The sequence below is a fragment of the Cyprinus carpio genome, chromosome A22 (genome assembly GCF_018340385.1).
Source record: "Cyprinus carpio isolate SPL01 chromosome A22, ASM1834038v1, whole genome shotgun sequence".
Classification (NCBI taxonomy): Eukaryota; Metazoa; Chordata; class Actinopteri; order Cypriniformes; family Cyprinidae; genus Cyprinus; species Cyprinus carpio.
This window is the reverse complement of record NC_056593.1, coordinates 9,517,846-9,536,506: the sequence shown is the minus strand read 5'-3', so window position 1 is coordinate 9,536,506 and position 18,661 is coordinate 9,517,846. Positions and strand designations below refer to the sequence as shown.

General features: G+C 37.9%; 2 protein-coding genes across 3 annotated transcripts in view; both read right to left on the bottom strand.

Moving 5' to 3' along the window:
- Positions 1-18,661, bottom strand: part of LOC109112558 (rab GTPase-activating protein 1-like) — an 86,391-nt gene that overhangs the window by 40,830 nt on the left and 26,900 nt on the right. The gene's annotated exons all lie outside the window — the stretch shown is intronic.
- On the bottom strand, positions 12,498-16,838 carry LOC109112556 (G-protein coupled receptor 52-like). Its single transcript, XM_019125446.2, has 2 exons — positions 16,129-16,838; positions 12,498-16,028 (listed from the first exon to the last, which is right to left on the bottom strand). Exon 2 carries the CDS (start codon positions 15,539-15,541, stop codon positions 14,429-14,431), a length of 1,113 nt encoding a protein of 370 aa, XP_018980991.1. The 5' UTR covers positions 15,542-16,028; positions 16,129-16,838; the 3' UTR covers positions 12,498-14,428.

Below are 18,661 nucleotides of genomic sequence, written 5' to 3'. Positions count from 1 at the left end.
GCCGGCACTGTGTGTGATCGCATTGACGGCCGGTTATTAACTGTGTCACAGTGAGAAAACAAACCCGAATCAACAGACCTCACAAGCATATACAATCCACAGCTAAACTCCTGCAAAACACTGATCAGGCAAAGGCAGTCAAAAACAGTAATCCTCAAAAGCTGATATATTGTAGGTGTACACTAACTTCAGTTAAAAACTGCAGTATTGTATACTTGAAAATGCAAATCTAATGATATCCATTCCATTTGATCTTAACACATTTTTTGGATTATGAGTTTCACAACATTCATCAGATTCTGAGACTGTGTCACCAAGTTCATTAAATACCAGAGAGCCTGCGGAGCTCTGCTCTGTCATGGCTCTTCTAGGATTTTTAGGTCTCCCGAGGGTCTGTAACATCTGGTCCTCAGGACAGACTGTTAACTCGTCTGTCAGCGTGCCGTCACTGCTCTTTTAATTGCCAGTGCTGTGTTGCGTGCTAATACATTGGGCACGCTAATTATCTAATATGAAAGAAATATGCAATAGTTATGGACAGCAACTAGAATTGTCAATATCAGCACCAGTGAGATTTTAAGACTATCTATACTAACTTCAAAATCATGGCAAAAACTAACATGCTATCGAACATACTCCTTTATTTAAAAAGTGGAATATTAATACAAAAATATTATTAGTTGAAATGACAATGAAGTAATGTTCAAATGATTCTCAATAAATAAAAACCAATAAACTATTTAAGTAAATTAGGGATGCACCGATAATAAATATAATATGAAGCCATTAATTGATATATTAGCCAATATTAGACAATCTTCACTTTGAGACTGATAACAAAAAATTCTCACCATAAATTTTGGTTTCTACGACACCGAATATCATATAAATCTGCTTTTAATTAAGAGTTGTTATAATTAAAAAATAAAACAATGAAAAATCTGTAACTGAAATAAAGCTGAAATAAAAAATATTACTATTAGAACCTTAAATCTTTAAATTGAAAATGGCAACTAAAATAAAAAAATAAGCTGCAGTACTCATCACTAAAGAAATAAAAATAATGCTAAGTAGAATTTTTTTTTATCTAAAAACATAACAAAATGACTAAAATGTAACCTAAAATTAAGATGAAAATTTAAAATAGCTAATTAAAAACATTAAATAATGCAATAACTTTTTTAATAAAATAACTAGTTTGAATTTAAATAAAACAACAAAAATCTTTACCATCTTTAAAAGTAGAAAATATATCTTTCTTATCAGACCGATATCGATAAAATTAAAAATCATTCACCCTTCGATACCGATATGACCACCAATATATTGTGCATCCCTAAAGAAAAAGGCACCAAAATACAAATACTAAATTAAGTAAGTAGCTTTTTTTCTTGTCAGTAACATTGTTTCATTAATTTTACCAAAAATAAATAGACAGTGGTGCTGCAGATTATATTTTTTTGTCCCATTTATATAAATTATAAGACACTTTATACTAACGATACTGCAGAAAGATATTGCTTTTAGATTTTGTGGGTATGGACTTAACACTACTTGTAGGTTTTCAGTTGTGGAGCCTCGCTGAATAGTGGCTATATTTGTCTTTTCACCTGGGGACAGCAGAGGTTCTTTACCTATCCATTTGTGATGTGAGTGCCTAGATGGAAGGTGCCCTTTATGCCTTGGGCCAGTTTCGTCTTTAGAAAACTTAAACTTCACTATAATGGAAGAAAAAGGCCACACAGGTCACAGACCAGTGAAAAAGGGGTGATGCCAACTAACACATGACCCTTCAAAACATCCCAAAGCAATCTGTGAGAAACCGAAGTAGGTGGATGCAGGCAGCATCTCAGGTCGGAGGGCACATGGGAAATGCAGAGAACATGGGGACATGTCAACTAACCCAGAAGGTTTCCAGTGGCTGTTTATTCGGTTGATTTGGACTCTCAATAAAAACAAAAGAAGGACCACAAGGTTTAAGTCCCAACATTTGGGACAGGACCACCGAATAAATGCTCCAGACTTCTGGGAATTCAGAGAACCGAGAGGTTCCGATCAAAGTTATTAAAAGGGATGTAGCATCTCAACTACTCAACATGGCATTATAAGCAGAGAATTTTCTATTTTAATGGCTATTATTTTTCAGCCTAAAAAAAGGAAACTCAAAATTCTTCCTGAATTAAGTTGCCATAGCTACAAGACTTGGGGGCTGGTGGGAAAAAAAAGCCCTTAGAGCTAGTGACAGGAACTTTCGACTTGTCGATACGTTATTCAAATGAACAACTAATCCCACATTTACACAATGAAGTAATGGTAGAATCCATTTCCAAGGGGAAAGTACAGACCCAGAAGATTCACCTCAGGTCAAGTAGATTAAACTATGACAGATCTGGCCGAACCCACAGAGATGATTGGAAATAAGAGTGTTGTCTCGCAGGGGAATATGGCTTTTAATACAGTCGGTTATGAATTAAAGGGCTGTGAGTGGAGCCTGGCTGATAAGGGAACAGTGGTGTCAAAACCATCCTTCATTGTTCTTGGTGACCTGCTTTTCCTCACAAGGTGTCAAGTCAAAGATATGACTCAATCTGTCTCGCTCCTTCAACCCAAACCTGCGTGACAAAGAGGCAACCTTAAGGGGAGAGGCACAACAACAGTCCTTATTTCACTTCACATAACCTATCTGAGTATGGGTCACCATACTTGGCCTGTACGTCACTGTGCACGTCACTATTTTGACTTGTATGGTTCACGGACCATGCTTTAAAAACATCATGGTTCAGATCAGCAACCTACTGACTACTAGTCCTGAGGCTTAAAGCGACGGATTATGCTTTAAAAATGAACATTTTGTCATCATTTACTCACACTCATGTCATTCCAATGCGAAATGCAAAAGAACATATTTTGATAAATGTTTTAACAGTTTTTGTCCAAAAAATTAAAGTCAAAGATATTTTGATGAATGTATTTTGATAAATGTTTTAAAAAATACCACAAAATGTTTTCTGAAGAAAAAAAATATATTATGCATATAATTATTTCAAATAATCCAATGATAGTGTTACATTAAATACTAAAATGTTATTTACGTCAAACTTACATTAAAGTATTTATTTTTATAAATGTTACACTGACGATACACAAAATAAACATAACATTAAATACTAAAATGTTATTTACGTCAAACTTACATTTTTTTAATTTAATTTTATGTTGATGTTATGTATATCTGAATATGACATGACAAAACACTGACTAAATATAAAACAAAAATTGTTTCTGAAAAATCGTAAAATCATTCATAAGACTAGCAATGTGTAAAACAAGGCCAAAGCTAATTTTGACATTCTGACTAATTTCAGACACACATGTGCACTTCCATGGCAGGGTGGATGAGCGACAAAAAAAGTGCATGGAAAGTGAAGGCATATGTAAATGGCTTGGCATGCCGTGAAGGCTGTTCAGAGGCATCCTGCCAGAGTGTGGAGAACAAGAGACAGACAGCAAAGGTTTGTGCAAATGAGAGAAAATTCAAGGGAGAGAGAAAAAAAAAAAAAAAGAGGTCAGGGCCTCGTCTGGCTTGTCTGAGGAGACCTGCAGAGAGCGAATACTGTCTCATTACCATCAGGGTCATTAGCTTCGGTCTGATCTCTCCACAACACACCAGTGCAGCAACCCTCAAGAGAATATATGAAAACACGCTCTCCAAAAGTGACACTTGTTCTGCCATTAAGTCACAAAGAACTCCAGAGCGCAAAGACAATTCCTCTGGGACAAACGGTACGTTTTTCCTCTGTCCTTCTCACTTCTCCCCTTGTGTGTCTTCATAACTCGTTTGTTCACCCGCTAATGACATTATCTGCCCTGGTGCCATTTCGGGCTCAGACACATGATCCCTTGATGGTTTTTCATGGAAAACAATAGGGAGAGATGTGGTGCTAAGGGACGCGAGCGGGCAAGATTTCCTTGTGGTTTCCATGACAATGTAAGACGACTGTGTTCTCCCCCTCCACATCCGAGGATTTATTTGAAGAATTTGCAACCCGGAATTATTAATATTCAAATATGCCCAAAAATAGACTGGCAGTCTGGCACAGAACTAGACTTTTGATATTCAGGCATCGGGATTCTGCAAGAGCTCTCCAACCAGTCCATTCAATGGAGACACGAAAACACTTTCCACTTCAGCCTTCAGCATGCACACGGGTCACTGGCATACTTCAATGTCCACGATAAAAATATAATACATTTGTTTACATATTTAAAAACATTTTTCAAGGTAAAAAAAAGTATATATCTATCTATCTATCCATCCATCTTTTTAAATGATATAAAATGTAATATACATGATAACCTGAATAGACCACAATGAGTTGAGTGTGTCTAAATATTTAAATATATATTTTAAATATATAACTAAATATATATGGGAGTTTGGAGTGATAAATTAAACAAATAAATTAATTTAAATTACAAAAAAAATTAATTAATACAAATTATATTTATAAAATAAATTGAATAATCAGTCTATAATGAGTCTACATATATATATTATATATATATATATATATATATATATATATATATATATATATAATATATATATATAATATATATAAAGTAATAAATAAAATTACTTATAATAACTTTAATGAATAAAAAATGCAATTTATAGCTACATACAATGACTTGAATAATCTATGAACAGTGTATGAGTTGGGAGTGTCTTAGTCTATAATGAGTTAATTGATATAAAATATTATTCAAGTAAAATATCTAAAAATTTATTTTAATTAAATGCAATTTATAAAAATTTTTTATAATGAATAACTATTGAGAGAGAGTGTGTGAGAATGTGTGTGTGTGTGTATGTGTGTACATGTTACCTTTTCATTACATTATTTTAATTTAAAAAAAAATTACATTTACTAATTATTACAAATATTAAAATTATATACAATGTCTTGAAGAGACAGGATCTAATGAGAAAGTTTATAATTGATGTAATTAAAAAAAAAAAAAAAAAAAAAAAAAAAAAAAAAACAATTGACACATTGACCCACAAGTGGGCTGCACAGATTCTCCTTGCCTAAAATAGACGCTCTTCCGTTACCCTCCAAACCTCCTCCTGTCTTCCTCGCCCTTATCGTTCACAGGAACATCTGGGGCTCTCCTACCTCCACTGTGGCACCAGATGCCGTAATAGACTTGCAACAACCACCTGAGAACTCAATATCAATCGAGACGGGAGAGGAGAGGGCGCCGCACGTGAGAACATAATGTCTCGGCATTAATTTTTAGTTAAAATGAATCCACATCTCAAAGCAAGTCCAGAACAGGAGGGGGTCCATCTATGTTCTCTGGGGAAGGCTGGTTAGTCACTTCGGTGTTACGGCTGGCCGCCGTGGTGCAGCCAAATGAAGTCTGGTGATACTCCAAGGACCCTGCTGGAGACGGAACGGATGTCTCATGGCATTTCATTTAGAGCGAGCTATCCAAAATCCCTTGGAAAGCAACGTGGTTTAGCATCGCAGAGAGATGGCCTCACCTGAGAGAATGGGGGAAGTAAGTGTGAAGACATGCCAAGTTTGGAGGCTGCACGCTGGGGATGGCAGGTCTGCGTGAGCTGCCAGGACTGAACAGCTGGGTTCACTCCTGAGGGAGCTGCAATGGCACTAGCATTATTGTTGACCAGGAATCAACAATAATTTTTCTGCTAGAGTTCAGATTTTTACTTGCAATGCCAACATTTTCTTTGATTTTACCAGCAGTTTTTTTTTTTTTTTTATATTTGTCAAAGATATTATATTATATTACAGGGCACGACATTAACGCTTGTCTGGGACAAGTAGATTTTGTGAAGGGGCAAGTGAAAGAGAATTTTACTTGCCCGACCAGACAAGTAACCTGAATAAAATTTTAATAACAAACAATAACTAGGGCAGCACAGAAACTTTGGCGAGAATGATTCTGATTTTATTACTTTCAGTGTAAACGGTGACTAATAACGGATAATGTATTGACCGTATCAAGGTCGCGTCAGTTGAGGCTCGTGCACCTGTCTGACTCACGGAGAAATCAAAACTATAAGTGCAACACCACACACAAAGAAACAAACATGAACAAACATACTGCGGTAGAAAAAAAGGTAAATATATGCAACATCACACGACCAAGAGTCATGTTTTCCCGACTTTCAGCATGATTGCTAGTGATATTGATTTTATACAACTTTAGCTCAATAAACAAAGAATATTACACTTACATTAATCATTAATCAAAACATTAATCTTATAACATTGTTTATGCATTTGCAATTTTGAGTAAATTAATTTATGGAACCTTATATCTTCATTAAACAGTCTGAGTAATTACATCTAAATGGCATTTTCGATGCAGCTTCTGTGTTTCCTCTGCAGTGGAAAGATGGAGTTTGTTGATACTGATTTCATTTGAATAGTAACAACCATATAGTGTCTTATTATTCTAACTTAATGTATTGATAAAAATTTAAGAATTTGACGTAAATGTTAACATGTACATTTAATCAGGTTAGGAAAATATTGTCCTTCATAAAGTTAAAAAGTTTAACAGCAATCAATTTAAGGCAATAAATGTCTGCCAGCAAGACAACACTATATTTGTAACAAATAAACTATTTGTTGACTATTTCTGGTTAGATGCTACAAAATAATTGATACTTATTAAGACAACGAAACTGATAGCAAACCAGTCTTCATAGTCATGATCCAAAAAAGGCTTCTCCCCAACCTGCCAAAATTCCTCAGCTCCAGCATCTACAAACAGACAGATGGCAGTATCCTCGGATGGGCATGCGACCAGCCTAATAGCGAGGAGTGGACAGCTGTCATTGAGTGTTACCGTCAACAGACCGCGGGCCATGCAGCTGCTCATGAGTGGGTCAGGTGCGATTGGCCAGAGTGGGAGAATCCTCAGACCTCACGGTTACATGCTAATCATCCGCTAAGTGTGGGATCTTTGTGCTGTATTGCATAATACATCAAAAACCATTAGGCAGCTTCATTACAGATGAACAGATTAATCCAGCTAGGGTTAACAAAAGGAAGAGGTTTACTTATCTTAAAGCAGGGCTCCAGACTGCGACCAAATAGTCGCATTTTGCTACCATTTTTCCTATTTGTGTGACAAATTTTTTTTTTAGAGGTCGCACTGGTGTGAGTGCAAAATTTTAATATAATTATATTTAAAATGAATGCACAGGTAGGGATGTAACGATTAACCACGAGTCAGTTGAAAATTGATTCAAATATGTGACGATCCAAATCGGTTGAGATGCTAAACAAATCGCGATTCATTTAGGGGTAGAAGTTTAAATGAATGCATGTCTGAGGGGAACTTACTGTCTTTAGAAAAGTATAGATGGTATTTTTTCTTTTCATCTTGCCTCTGTATGATGCATATTAAAGTTCATAAGTGCAGCGCTGCTTCGTTTACAGCAGAAACCAAGGAAACGCTTTAAGCACCACCTGCTGGCAGAGAGTGAATCTGCATCTCATTCAGCTCGTCTGCTGTCTAATGCAGATATTTTTATGTATAGTTTCACAAAACTAAAGTCAAACCATTCTGTTTTTGCTTCAAAATGTCTAAATTATACAATCTAATTTAAATTAAAAACTGCTCATGTATGCAGCATCTTTGTTTGGATCATGATCAAAATGCAGTGGTTGCATCTAATTTTAAATGGAAAGAGCACAGACAAAGCCTTATTTTGTTTATACGAAGAGATTTATTTGATTTGGGGCTTTTTTTTTGATTTGGGGCTTGTTTTAAAATTTAGTTTATTTTATGTTATTTATTTGATTTGGTTGTTTTTATCCAAAGCGACTTACAAATAAGGACAATAGAAGCAATCAAACCAACAAAAGAGCAATAATATGCAAGTGCTATATTAGTATATTATTATAGTTATATTTCAATTTCACAAAGAAATGTTGTCCAAGCAATTATAAAAGGACACATTTAATTCATAATTTGTCTTAAATATAATTTTGTTTAAAAAAAAAAAAAAAAATCATGAATCGAATCGAATCATGAGTGAATGGTTACATCCCTATGCACAGGCGATTTCGTTAATGGCGCATCCAGTCAGTCTCTGTTTTCATTTAACAAAACCGCGCTACTCGTTTGAACTGTGCAGCGCTTGTAGAGCCTGGTTTATACAATGGTGCGCAGAGCACATGCGCAAAGTTGTGCACAGCAGAAATGGCGTGAATACTGAGGAAACGATGGATGGTTTTCAAGCCAAAGTAAAGTAAAAGGCCGCTTCTTAAACCAGAGAAGGTGAACATGTTGGTATTCTTGTGGGAAAAAACATGCAAGCACTGTCACGGACAGCAAGTTTAGTTTTATGTTTCTTTTTGTTTTAATTTTGAAAAGCATGTTATCTTTGCTGTTTACCTCACGTTCTGCTATGGAGGCTATCTTTTATTTATTTATCTTACTAATTCTTCAGTGTTTGCTAAACCTTCTGAAAGTTATTAGTCAAAAAAAAAAAACAAAGAGGACAAACCATTCACTCATTCAATGCAAATGTCGTATGCTGGAATATGAGCAGTAATTTATTCCGTCATCATCCGGGTGCTGATAGCGCACACACACAAGTGAGAAGATTTGTCTGTGCGCTTATCCGAAGTCCTCAAACCCGTGCCTCAGAACACGCGCAAATGTTAAGCTATCTCTCTGAAGTATTGTATTAAAATCATACAGTCTATGGTTTAAATGGACAAATTCACACAAAAATTACGTCAAAATGCCCGTCTTGGTAAGTATCCTATAGCAGACATAGTAGGCTGAAAGTCAAAATGCCCGTCTTTGGATCAATGCATTCTCTTAAAGTGACAGCACTTTCTTAATATTAATCAAACAGCAACAACAAAGAAATCACTCACTGCTCTTGATTGAATAGCTTTTGTAACTTTAATGAAGAGTAATCTTTAATTTATACAGCCAAATATGCAATGCAGTTTTACACTTGATTACTTTATTTGATTTCTGTACCTAAAAACTAATGCTAGAACTACCTAAAAAAAAAACTGAAAATCACTGTTTATTTTATTTGTATCTTTACTCTATTGTATTTATTTGTGCTATTGCTTGTAGTTAGCTGAACTCCCTCAAATGCCTCAATTGTAGTCCTGAGTTTTCTTCCATGAACTCACACGTCAGAATATCCCTCATTTAAATAATTCCCACCCAAGGCATACACAAAAAATAGGAGGGGGCAAGGCCTGGTTGAGTTGTGCTAGTAGTGTGTTGTTCCCATGTCCAAGAAACGCTGTGAATGGTTGGGTTGTGCTAGTAGCACATGCAGCTGTTTACGTGCTAGTAGTGTGTTGTTCCCATGTCCAAGAAACGCTTGTGTTTTTGACAAAACCTTGTGTGTATTTGACAGCTGACACAAAAAAGCTGGCTTTCTGTGTGCGCAGAAAAACAAATATCAGAAGTTTAAACTGACAAGGCTACTTAAATGCATGCAAAGAACAATGTTTTAATGTTGATGAAAAGTCACAAAGACTTTCTAAGTCACTTGACTAAAATGCATATACTTCTTGCGGGATGTGAACCTACAACCTTTTGGTTACAACTACAGATCTAAGCACTAACCATCACAACCCACAGATAATAGCGTGAAGAGCACCTGGGTGGGTTTGGCATCCTTTTAAACTCTCACTTTATAACCACAAGTACTGGTATCCCACTTAGAGAGTGTGAAAGAGAGAGGAGCCATAATAAACAGCCATTAGGTACAGAGACAATGGTGATTAGCATTGTGTCCAATGAGGAGCGTGAGTGCTTCACCTTTGATTAGCGACCGAGAGGGGCAGGTGTTCCTCCCGCTCGCCGACGTGCAACTCAAAGCCTTTTGATGGAGGAGAATGCCTCTTGAAGCTGTAGCAGCACAGATTAATATTAAAAGGAATTCATAATATGGCACGCTGAGGATTTTCATAAATATTCACAGGCCTGGACGGTAAGCTCCACTTGGTTGTATCCATGAATATGGATGAAAGACTGGCAGGGTGAACAAATGTCTTCAAGTATATGAGAAAAGAAGCAACATCAAGAGAAATCACGAAACTGGCAAATGCTACTTAACATAAGACTCAAAATGTATATATTTAGATATGTTGTAAAAGTAACAATGGTATTAACAAAAAAGACCAGTGTAGCTTTTTCTTCTTTTTATATTCACTTAATATTTTGCATGAGCATAGCATAAAGCCTGTTTTGCTTTTAGCACCTAGCCTCAAATCTTGGTCTAAATGTGCATTAAAAAAGGCCAGGGGCATGACAGAAGCATGACCAGAATGTGGTCTAAAAATAAACTACGAGAACCAGTGCTTAGTTATCCTCAGCTCAACCTGCGCCAGCATCTCGCTGACATTAGGCTTTCTTGTGCAGGTTGCATCAGCAAAAGACTCGAACAGCGAGGAGCCATAATGAAACCCTGAAACCTGGAGAACCACAAAACACCAAAAAACCTTTGGTCCTGCCTCATTTCAATTGTATACAGATTGTATCGGTATAAAGTTACACGTCAGTTCTAGGGCTGGGTAAAATACTATGATACAATTAATTGCAATCTTCATTTGAACGATCACCATATTGTTCTTAAAATTCCATCTTTTACTCAAAGGCAGTGCTGGCTTCTGAATCTAGTCCAAAAGAAAAGACTTGAACTGATAATGAGAAACAAATTACTGCCAAGAACTGTGTCTTTTCTCACAGGCTGCATGCAATAACATTGAACCTGAGCAGTGTCGTCCAATTCAAATGCCACTATGAACGGATTCTTTTTGAAGCATGAGTGAATCAAAAACATACAGCTCAACCATTTTACAAACAAATGACTCTTTTGAGCTGGTCCACTTTATAAATCATAAAAACGCTCAAACTAAAAAAGTATCATTTGGGCACAGTTTGGGCCCTGTTGTTAATTCTTAAAATTAATAGAATCAATCTGAATATAATGAGATAAAATTGTACATAAAAAAAACACTGCCACAAATTGTGTCTTTCTCAAAGGGTGCATGCAAAAACAGAGAATGGGCAGTATAGTCCAATTTATTAGTATGATCGTGTTATTTCTCAAAAGTGAGTCAATCAAACACACAAAGCTCAATCAGTGTAATCTGCTTCATAACCAAATGACTTTTTTTGCACTGGGTACTTAATGAATCATTTAAAAAAAAAACTCACAAACTAAAAATGTATTTTTGGGGCCCAGTTTGGGCTCTTTTATTAATTCTTAAAATTAATACTTTCATAATGTACCAAGTTAGAAGGTTCCCTGTATAATTTATAATATATGAGATCATTTCTTTCATGTATAAAGCAAACTGAACATGTAACTGAAATAAACCCAAATGAAGCAAATTCAGAAACAATTCATATTGAGAGCTTGAGAATCGATTGCAAATCAAATATAGACAAAAATAGTAGAGACTTATAATACTGGCCATTACATTGGTTATTTGGGGTAATTTTTAATCACAAATAACTGATGGAATTTGCTGAAAAAAAAATTGAACAGTGAAGACGATGTGCTAGAATATACATCAATCATCAACCATTTCAAAACAGCAAATTAAATTTGTGAAGTAATGTAATGGCAAAGAACAAAGCAAGCGACAGTACAAAACCACCAATTATTAACTTTCAACTTCCTGCTATTTTGTGACAGGCAAAAAATAGAGCTACGAAAGGGCCTGAAACAACATGTACTAATACATTTGCTAAAAAACAAGGCCCCTTTTATCAGTGTCTGTGACAAGGCATGCATTACCTTCAATGTCGGCAAAGGGCAGTGCCCTGGAGCAGCTGCGCTGGCCAAACATCGTTTCATACGGCCATTAAGGTCCACTAGGCTCGCAAATCTCCCACAGTAAGACTGACACTGCTTTTCAATGAAACCTCCGCCAGATATAAAATTGTCACTTCAAATCAAAAAGGAAAAGGTATTTGGGATGAGTAATGATAAAGATACAAGAAGGATGTTGTAAGCATTTTAAGGTCACATAACAAGTTTAAGCAAGCGGAATGGGATGTACTGTTAGTGACCGCTGAGAGCACTCATGTTTTATTCATGCTGGTGCCAAGGTCCAAAGACTCCCATGATCATGGAAACATTTGATGTGCTCATTTCAAAAAGGTCACTTCATTTTCCCCCCTCGCTCTAACTGCACATGTATAATTTCCCTTCTGAAGGGACTTGTAACCTTTTTAGAGGCAGCCGTCGAGTGCCAGCCCTGCTGCGTGTGCAGTCTAGGGCCGTTGTGCTGGGATTGGCTTGCCCTGAAGCCTTAGAGGACATGAGCAACTTAAACTCTGACCAGACTCTATGGACCTATCAGGAAACATTACACAGTCAGCTGACATGCACCGTGATAAAACTTCAATTCATTTAAGTGAAATCCAGATTAACTACAGACAAAAGATGCACTCATTATAAATCAGTGTTTACGGTTCACATTTATTGTACTGGCAGCAACACCAAAACCAAAATGTCTCACAAAAAACAAACAAACAAATCTCTGAACTAAAAAAATATATACTGTGTTTTTATTCTCTTTTATTCTCCCAATCAAGAAAAAAATGGACAGAAACATCATAATGTTATCAGCAAAATGAATACAGGAATATACTGCTATTTTATCGGTTTCAAATCCATAGGAGATTGAAAAATAAATAAATAAATAGTAAAATTACTCTTAAGTTGTCAAGAATTACAAAAGAACACCCTCACCATTTAATTTGAAAGTGAGTCTATTCTTATCTTTTTCTTTTCTTCATTATCTAATGCACATCAACTAGCCTAGTTGTTGTATTGTGATTTTTTTTTTTTTTTAGAGCTGTGAAGTTCAGCATGTACAGGGCTGTAACATCCATCAGCAAATAAAGTTTACAGGCATAAACAAACTGAAATATGCACAAAAAAAATTCTAAACCACCAATACCAGACTCAAGCAATGAGTTTAACTCTGCCCCAAACAATACCCAAGTATTATAATACAAAAAGAAGCAGCCATATATTGTATTCTCTGTATCTTTACAAAAATAATGGCTAATGCATAATAACAAAAATTCTCATTGCAGAATTCAATATGACAAGTAGTATAATTTTTTAGGGACAGTAACACAACTATGCAGTAAATCAGTAAATCTTTGGAAAATAATTGTAATGAAAATAATAACTGGAGTGTATAAACGAGAACAGAATAAAGAAAAAAATAACACTACACGATCTATGTATGCAAGTTTTATGGGTATTTAAAAAATATCTGTATAATTTACATGCATTTGAATTTGAAAAACAATTATATTCTCCCATCACCTGTTTAAAACTCTCTCTCTCAAAGAAACAAACAAACAAAAAACTATAAAAATAAATTAAACATCTCTTTGAGAGAGATAAAACATTGTAAGAATGAAAATTACATTTGTAGACTTCAGACAAAAAAATTGTTTAGGACATTCATACATTAAAGTGAGCGAAAAAAGCTCAGCTCAAGGTAATATGAACGTCAAGTTAAGTTAAAGCTGATCTGGCAGAAATATGAATTAAAAAATAAAACGTGCTTTCCTGCATGTTTCTCAAAGGGTCACTGCAGGCAAATGGGTCTAATTACAAACAGCTAAGGCTTTACACCACTGAGGATCTAAACTACAGTCCACATCTATTACAGGCATTTGTTGATATTGTGCGCATATGGTATTTTAAGATTTCCTACAAAAAGATCAGATCTAAAATGAAGATTTTGAAAAAATAAATACAGACCAAGCTGTTTGTCCTTTGCTACATCGCTTTTGACATGAATTGCCTGTGATTAAGATTCAAGACAAACTGTACCATAAAAGCCACTAGGAGAAGACCTTTGCTAAAATCAGCTAGTTAAGGTCTTTAAGCTCTCATCATCTTGTAAAGCAACTGTTTTTACAGTTACAGCTGCGACACAAATCTAATTCAACAAACATCAAAACAATCAATCCAGCAACATGGGTTATGTATCTAAAATTAGCAAGTGTGCTCTTTATTTGGAAAGAGCCATCACAAGCGAGAGCTGCGAACTCACTCCCTGGCTTTGTCTTTTGCTCACAAATGCTCTAAAAACTGCTTATCTCTAGGTTGTCAAACAAGTTGTGGCTAGTGACCATTCTGTGGTATTTACAGGGCCAAGGCAGGTGTCATCTTAATATTTACAGGGAATGTAGACCACATGACTATTAGACAACTTTATCATCCTCAGTGTTGCTAGTTTCTTCTAACTCTGTATAAGAAACAACCACAATGTAGTTAGAGGTACAATTACATTAAAATCTGGGCCAAATCCATTGCAACAGCATTTAGCAGCTAATGACTGATCCAAGCAACCCTTAAAGATCTTCAGATGGAGCAGGAGTTGGCTTTCTTTCTTGGCTTTGGCTCTCCAAAGTCCTTGTCATCATGTGTGCAGGGGCTGAAAGAGCAGGAGGAGCAGAGCGTTTGTGAGAGTCTACGCATCCCCAGCCGGAATACGCTGTTGGACAGGCTATAAATGACGCAGTTGCAGAAGCTGTTGCTAATTGCTAACCAGGTGGTCACAAAGGAGAGGGCAGGGCTGTCCAGCACATGAGAGCTCTCCAGAAGGAAATAGAAAATGTAGGGGAGCCAAAGCATATAGAAAACACTGGTAATCCGAAAGAGCACCATGGCGTATCTCCGGTCTGGCCCGTGGCCTGCATGGTTGCCCCCTTCGGCAGTTTCCATCTCCTGACTGGGAAAGCGTGCCCGTCGCTCACTGATCTCTCGGTTATGCTGCTGACAGATGCGGAAGATGTGGAAGTAGGTGAAGCAGACCACCAGGGCAGCAGGGGCGTACAACAGGCACACAACAAAGCCAGTGAAGAGTGCAGATGTGGGCCAAGAGTGGGCACACCATTCAAAGATATCCCCATGGTACCCTGGCTTACCCCAGCCAAAGAAAGATGGGAGAAACACCACACAAGAGTAGATCCATATGAGAACGATGCAGCAGCGAAGGCGGCAGGGTGTTACAAGCTGGTTGTAGGAGAGGGGCTTAGTAATAGCCAGATAACGGTCCACACTAATGCAAGCCAAACAAGCCATCGAAACGCTCTTGAGTACAGAGATGACGTAGCTGAACACCTGACAGGTGAGTGGTTCTTGGACACCAGCTGGGTAATGGAGCAGGGAAAGGGTGGGAACCAGGCAACTTAGCCCCACCAACAGATCCGCGTAGGCCATAGTCTGGATGAAGTAACTAGTGGTGTAGTGGTGTAACAATGGGGCACAATGAAACACAAAGATCACCGTTATATTCCCAGCAATGATGAGCACCGTCAGCAACACAATGACCGCAGTCTCTAAGAAGCAAGCTTCCATGACCTTGTTCTGCCCCCAGCCTAGGGGGCAGGAGTGGTTTAGGGACACACTGAAGTGATTGCTAAGGCTGCTGTTCACATTGGGGACCGGTTCAATCAGCTCTGACCGGTTCATTGTCCCGGACCTTGTCCACTTGGATAAGGTTCAGTTGTCCTAAACGCAGTGCTGATGGCCTGCAACGTAATCCTGTGTCCTTGCTTTCTCAGTAATCTCTTCCAGCAGAACTCAATCTTCTGTCTTTTCCCCTTTACCTCTGTCTTTCACATGGCTGGATCTCAATGAACTGAGCATTGGCAAAAATCAATAGAGTCTGTAAGGAGAATAAAAAAAAGTGCCTTGCACTCCTCTGAAATCAGTCATGCTTAGGAGCAGTTCAGTAATTGTAAGACAGAGATATTTCCCTTCGCAAAACAAAATTAGGGCTGCTGGAAACAGCAATGGTCACAAAAGGTTTGCATATCTGTGCTGAAGGTCAGCTGGCAATATTGTCCACAGCACCTGCAGTGAAGTCGACCAATTTCTTAAGCTGTCCTCTCAAGGGTAAAATGTGCAGGATTGTAGAAGGGGTTGTGGGATAAGGAAATGAAGATCAAACGGTTTCCTGTGACCAGTTAAGACAATATAAGAAGGATTAAGTATAATAGAAGACAATAAACAATAAAGGTAACAAAATTGATATGAAGAAAGTTCCTGGGTCATACCTTCTCCTGAGTCCACAAAAATTATATTTCAAGTGTTGCAAAAGTCTCCAAAAAATCAGTTCATATTAGTATGTCACCAAACAAAAACATGCACCATGTTTTGCTTCTAGAATTGGGACCTCTTGGCTTCTATAGTCCGAATCAAAACACAAGACACTCTAGACAAACACAGGACAGCATATGAGAGTTGCCAGAGCTAATGCTGCACAGAGCACCACTCATAGTCTGCGGGAGTCTGAGTGAGACAAAACGGAACTAATCAAAATTTCAAGATCATGTTCGGAGGGGGGGTGCACAGCGATGGCTTTGGTCTTATTTGCTCCAAATCCATTTACTTTTCATGAACTTTCACTGTGCATCAGATAAAAGCAGGTCGCATAAAAATGAGAGACCTGTGTCTTCCAAAAGAGGTATATCGCCGCTTACGTGAAGGTGTCTTCTCAGATTGCATCAGGACAGCATGCTCTGGGCATCCTGTTTGAATTCCACATGTTCTCAGTTTCAGTTCATCGTTCCATCCAAAGCTTTGCACATCACATGGCATGGCAGCCTCTGCATCTGATTAGTTGTACATGCTCAGCTTCTTTCCTTCTCAGACAGACCTCGTTGCTTCTTCTCCAACACCTTTGTGACACATCCCGTAAAGTCTTCTCAAAAATACTCACTCCATTCACAAAATTGGAAGATCTACATACCGCTCCTGTCCTTGTCAGTTCTCTGCGACCTGTGAGCCAAAGCAGGTTGACAGCAGTTCCCACCGAGCGTGCACAGTGCAAAACGCACTTTGAAAGTAAGAATTAAAAATTGAGACAGGTAAAAAGGGGAGAACAGTAAGACTTTGAACAGATCTATTCCAAACTGTGCGACAAATCAGAAAATGAGCCGAGGAAAATAGAGCAGCCCCTCACTGCTGGTGCTCAGAGATACCGTGAGTGGCTCACAGTTTCCTCTCCCCCTTCACAGTCTCGCTCTCTCTTCCACTGAGCCTCTCGATCACATTCACTCCCTCCTTCCTTTGCCCTCTCTCTCTCTCACTCGCTCTCACTCTATAACTCTCCTCCCTCCCCTTCTGGCGACACCTGAGGTCCTCAACTCCTCCCAGCACACTGTTCTCTCTCTCTTCCTTACCAATGTTCTCCATCTTTTCTCATTATCCTCCTCTTCCTGCACACCCTGAAGATGTTTCCACATTCAAAAATAATCAAAGACTTCCATCTCTCTGTGTTGTCTCCTACAGCTCCCTGTTTTATTATCCTTTGTTCTCGTTTCCTGCTTCAAGTCACTTACACAGACCAGTGCCCAAGCGTAGCAATGCCTGCCCCTTAGTTACAGTTGCCAGGCATTTCAGTTAGCCAGGACCCTCCTTCACAGCAGCTGACACGGTGCAACAAACAGGAACAAATTAAGAGACTCTGAGAGGGAGACTTCATTCCCCTGGAAAGATATCACCACCCGAGTCTACTCTAACACAATCAAAAATGCAGATCTTGACTAGTTTTACTGACAAGTTTGCTAAACATAACTGAACTATCGGTAAGCCCCGCCCCACTTAGTTACTGCTGCTCACTCGGACAAACAAACAGAGTTGCTCACTGTCTTACAATGACAGCTGTCAGTGAAAACCTTCGTTCAAGGTGTTTCTGATAAATTTGGGACACAGATGGACATTCAAGTGGGACTTAAATATGCCATGGAGGGATATATAAAAGATATTAAAATAAGTAAGTAAAAATACAGATCACAATGCAAACGGTGGAATTGAGTTGATTTAATTTAATTTAATTTTTTAAAGTTTAATATGGTTAATATCTCTCATATGGATTTTGGTTGGATTTAAGAAATGGAATCAAATAAATTACATGGCCTATCCTCTCAGGATATATGGAATTAGTGTAACAAGTACCCTAGGCACATCGTTTTTTTATATTTTTGTAGCTTTAAAAATATTTTTTCGATGTGAGCTTCGGATCTTCCAATGTTTCTCTATGGCGCTGAAACCTAAAGATGTCCGAGTTCCGCTCCCCGTGCAACTGATACTCGACTGCCATTGGCTCATCTGCATTCGAGGGGAGGGGCTTACCGATATGCCAATTACAACTAGAGGAACTCATAAAATACAAAGGGATTACCAGAATGACAGCCTATGTTTTCTGCACAGCTGCACTGCTGCTGAATGCTCAAGCCCGGTGGCAAAACAATTTAATATTTTAGCTGAGTGGTGTGCTTGCAGTCCTGAACTGAATGCGATGATAAAAAAAGGGTGTCTGGAAAAAAAGACAATAAACAGGCAACACTTACGCAACTTCGTCTTTACTGACTGGCAGCATTCAAGGAGGTCTGTAATTCCCAGAGAAATCTGTTAGCATCCCCTTTCAATAGCAGTGGCTCAGCTGCCGCAAGACTCCCCTCCATCGAAACCAAAACCTTGCCTTTGCAAGCAGGGATGCCAAAAAGGGGGGCAATTGCACCTTTTGTCCTGGGCCCATGCTTGGGGGTAGGAGGAGTGTCTGGATTGGTTAATGTAGGGGGGTCA

What these genes read in the sequence shown, in the direction of transcription:
- LOC109112556 (XM_019125446.2), bottom strand. Translation starts at nt 15,541, where the DNA reads ATGAACCGGTCAGAGCTGATTGAACCGGTCCCCAATGTGAACAGCAGC.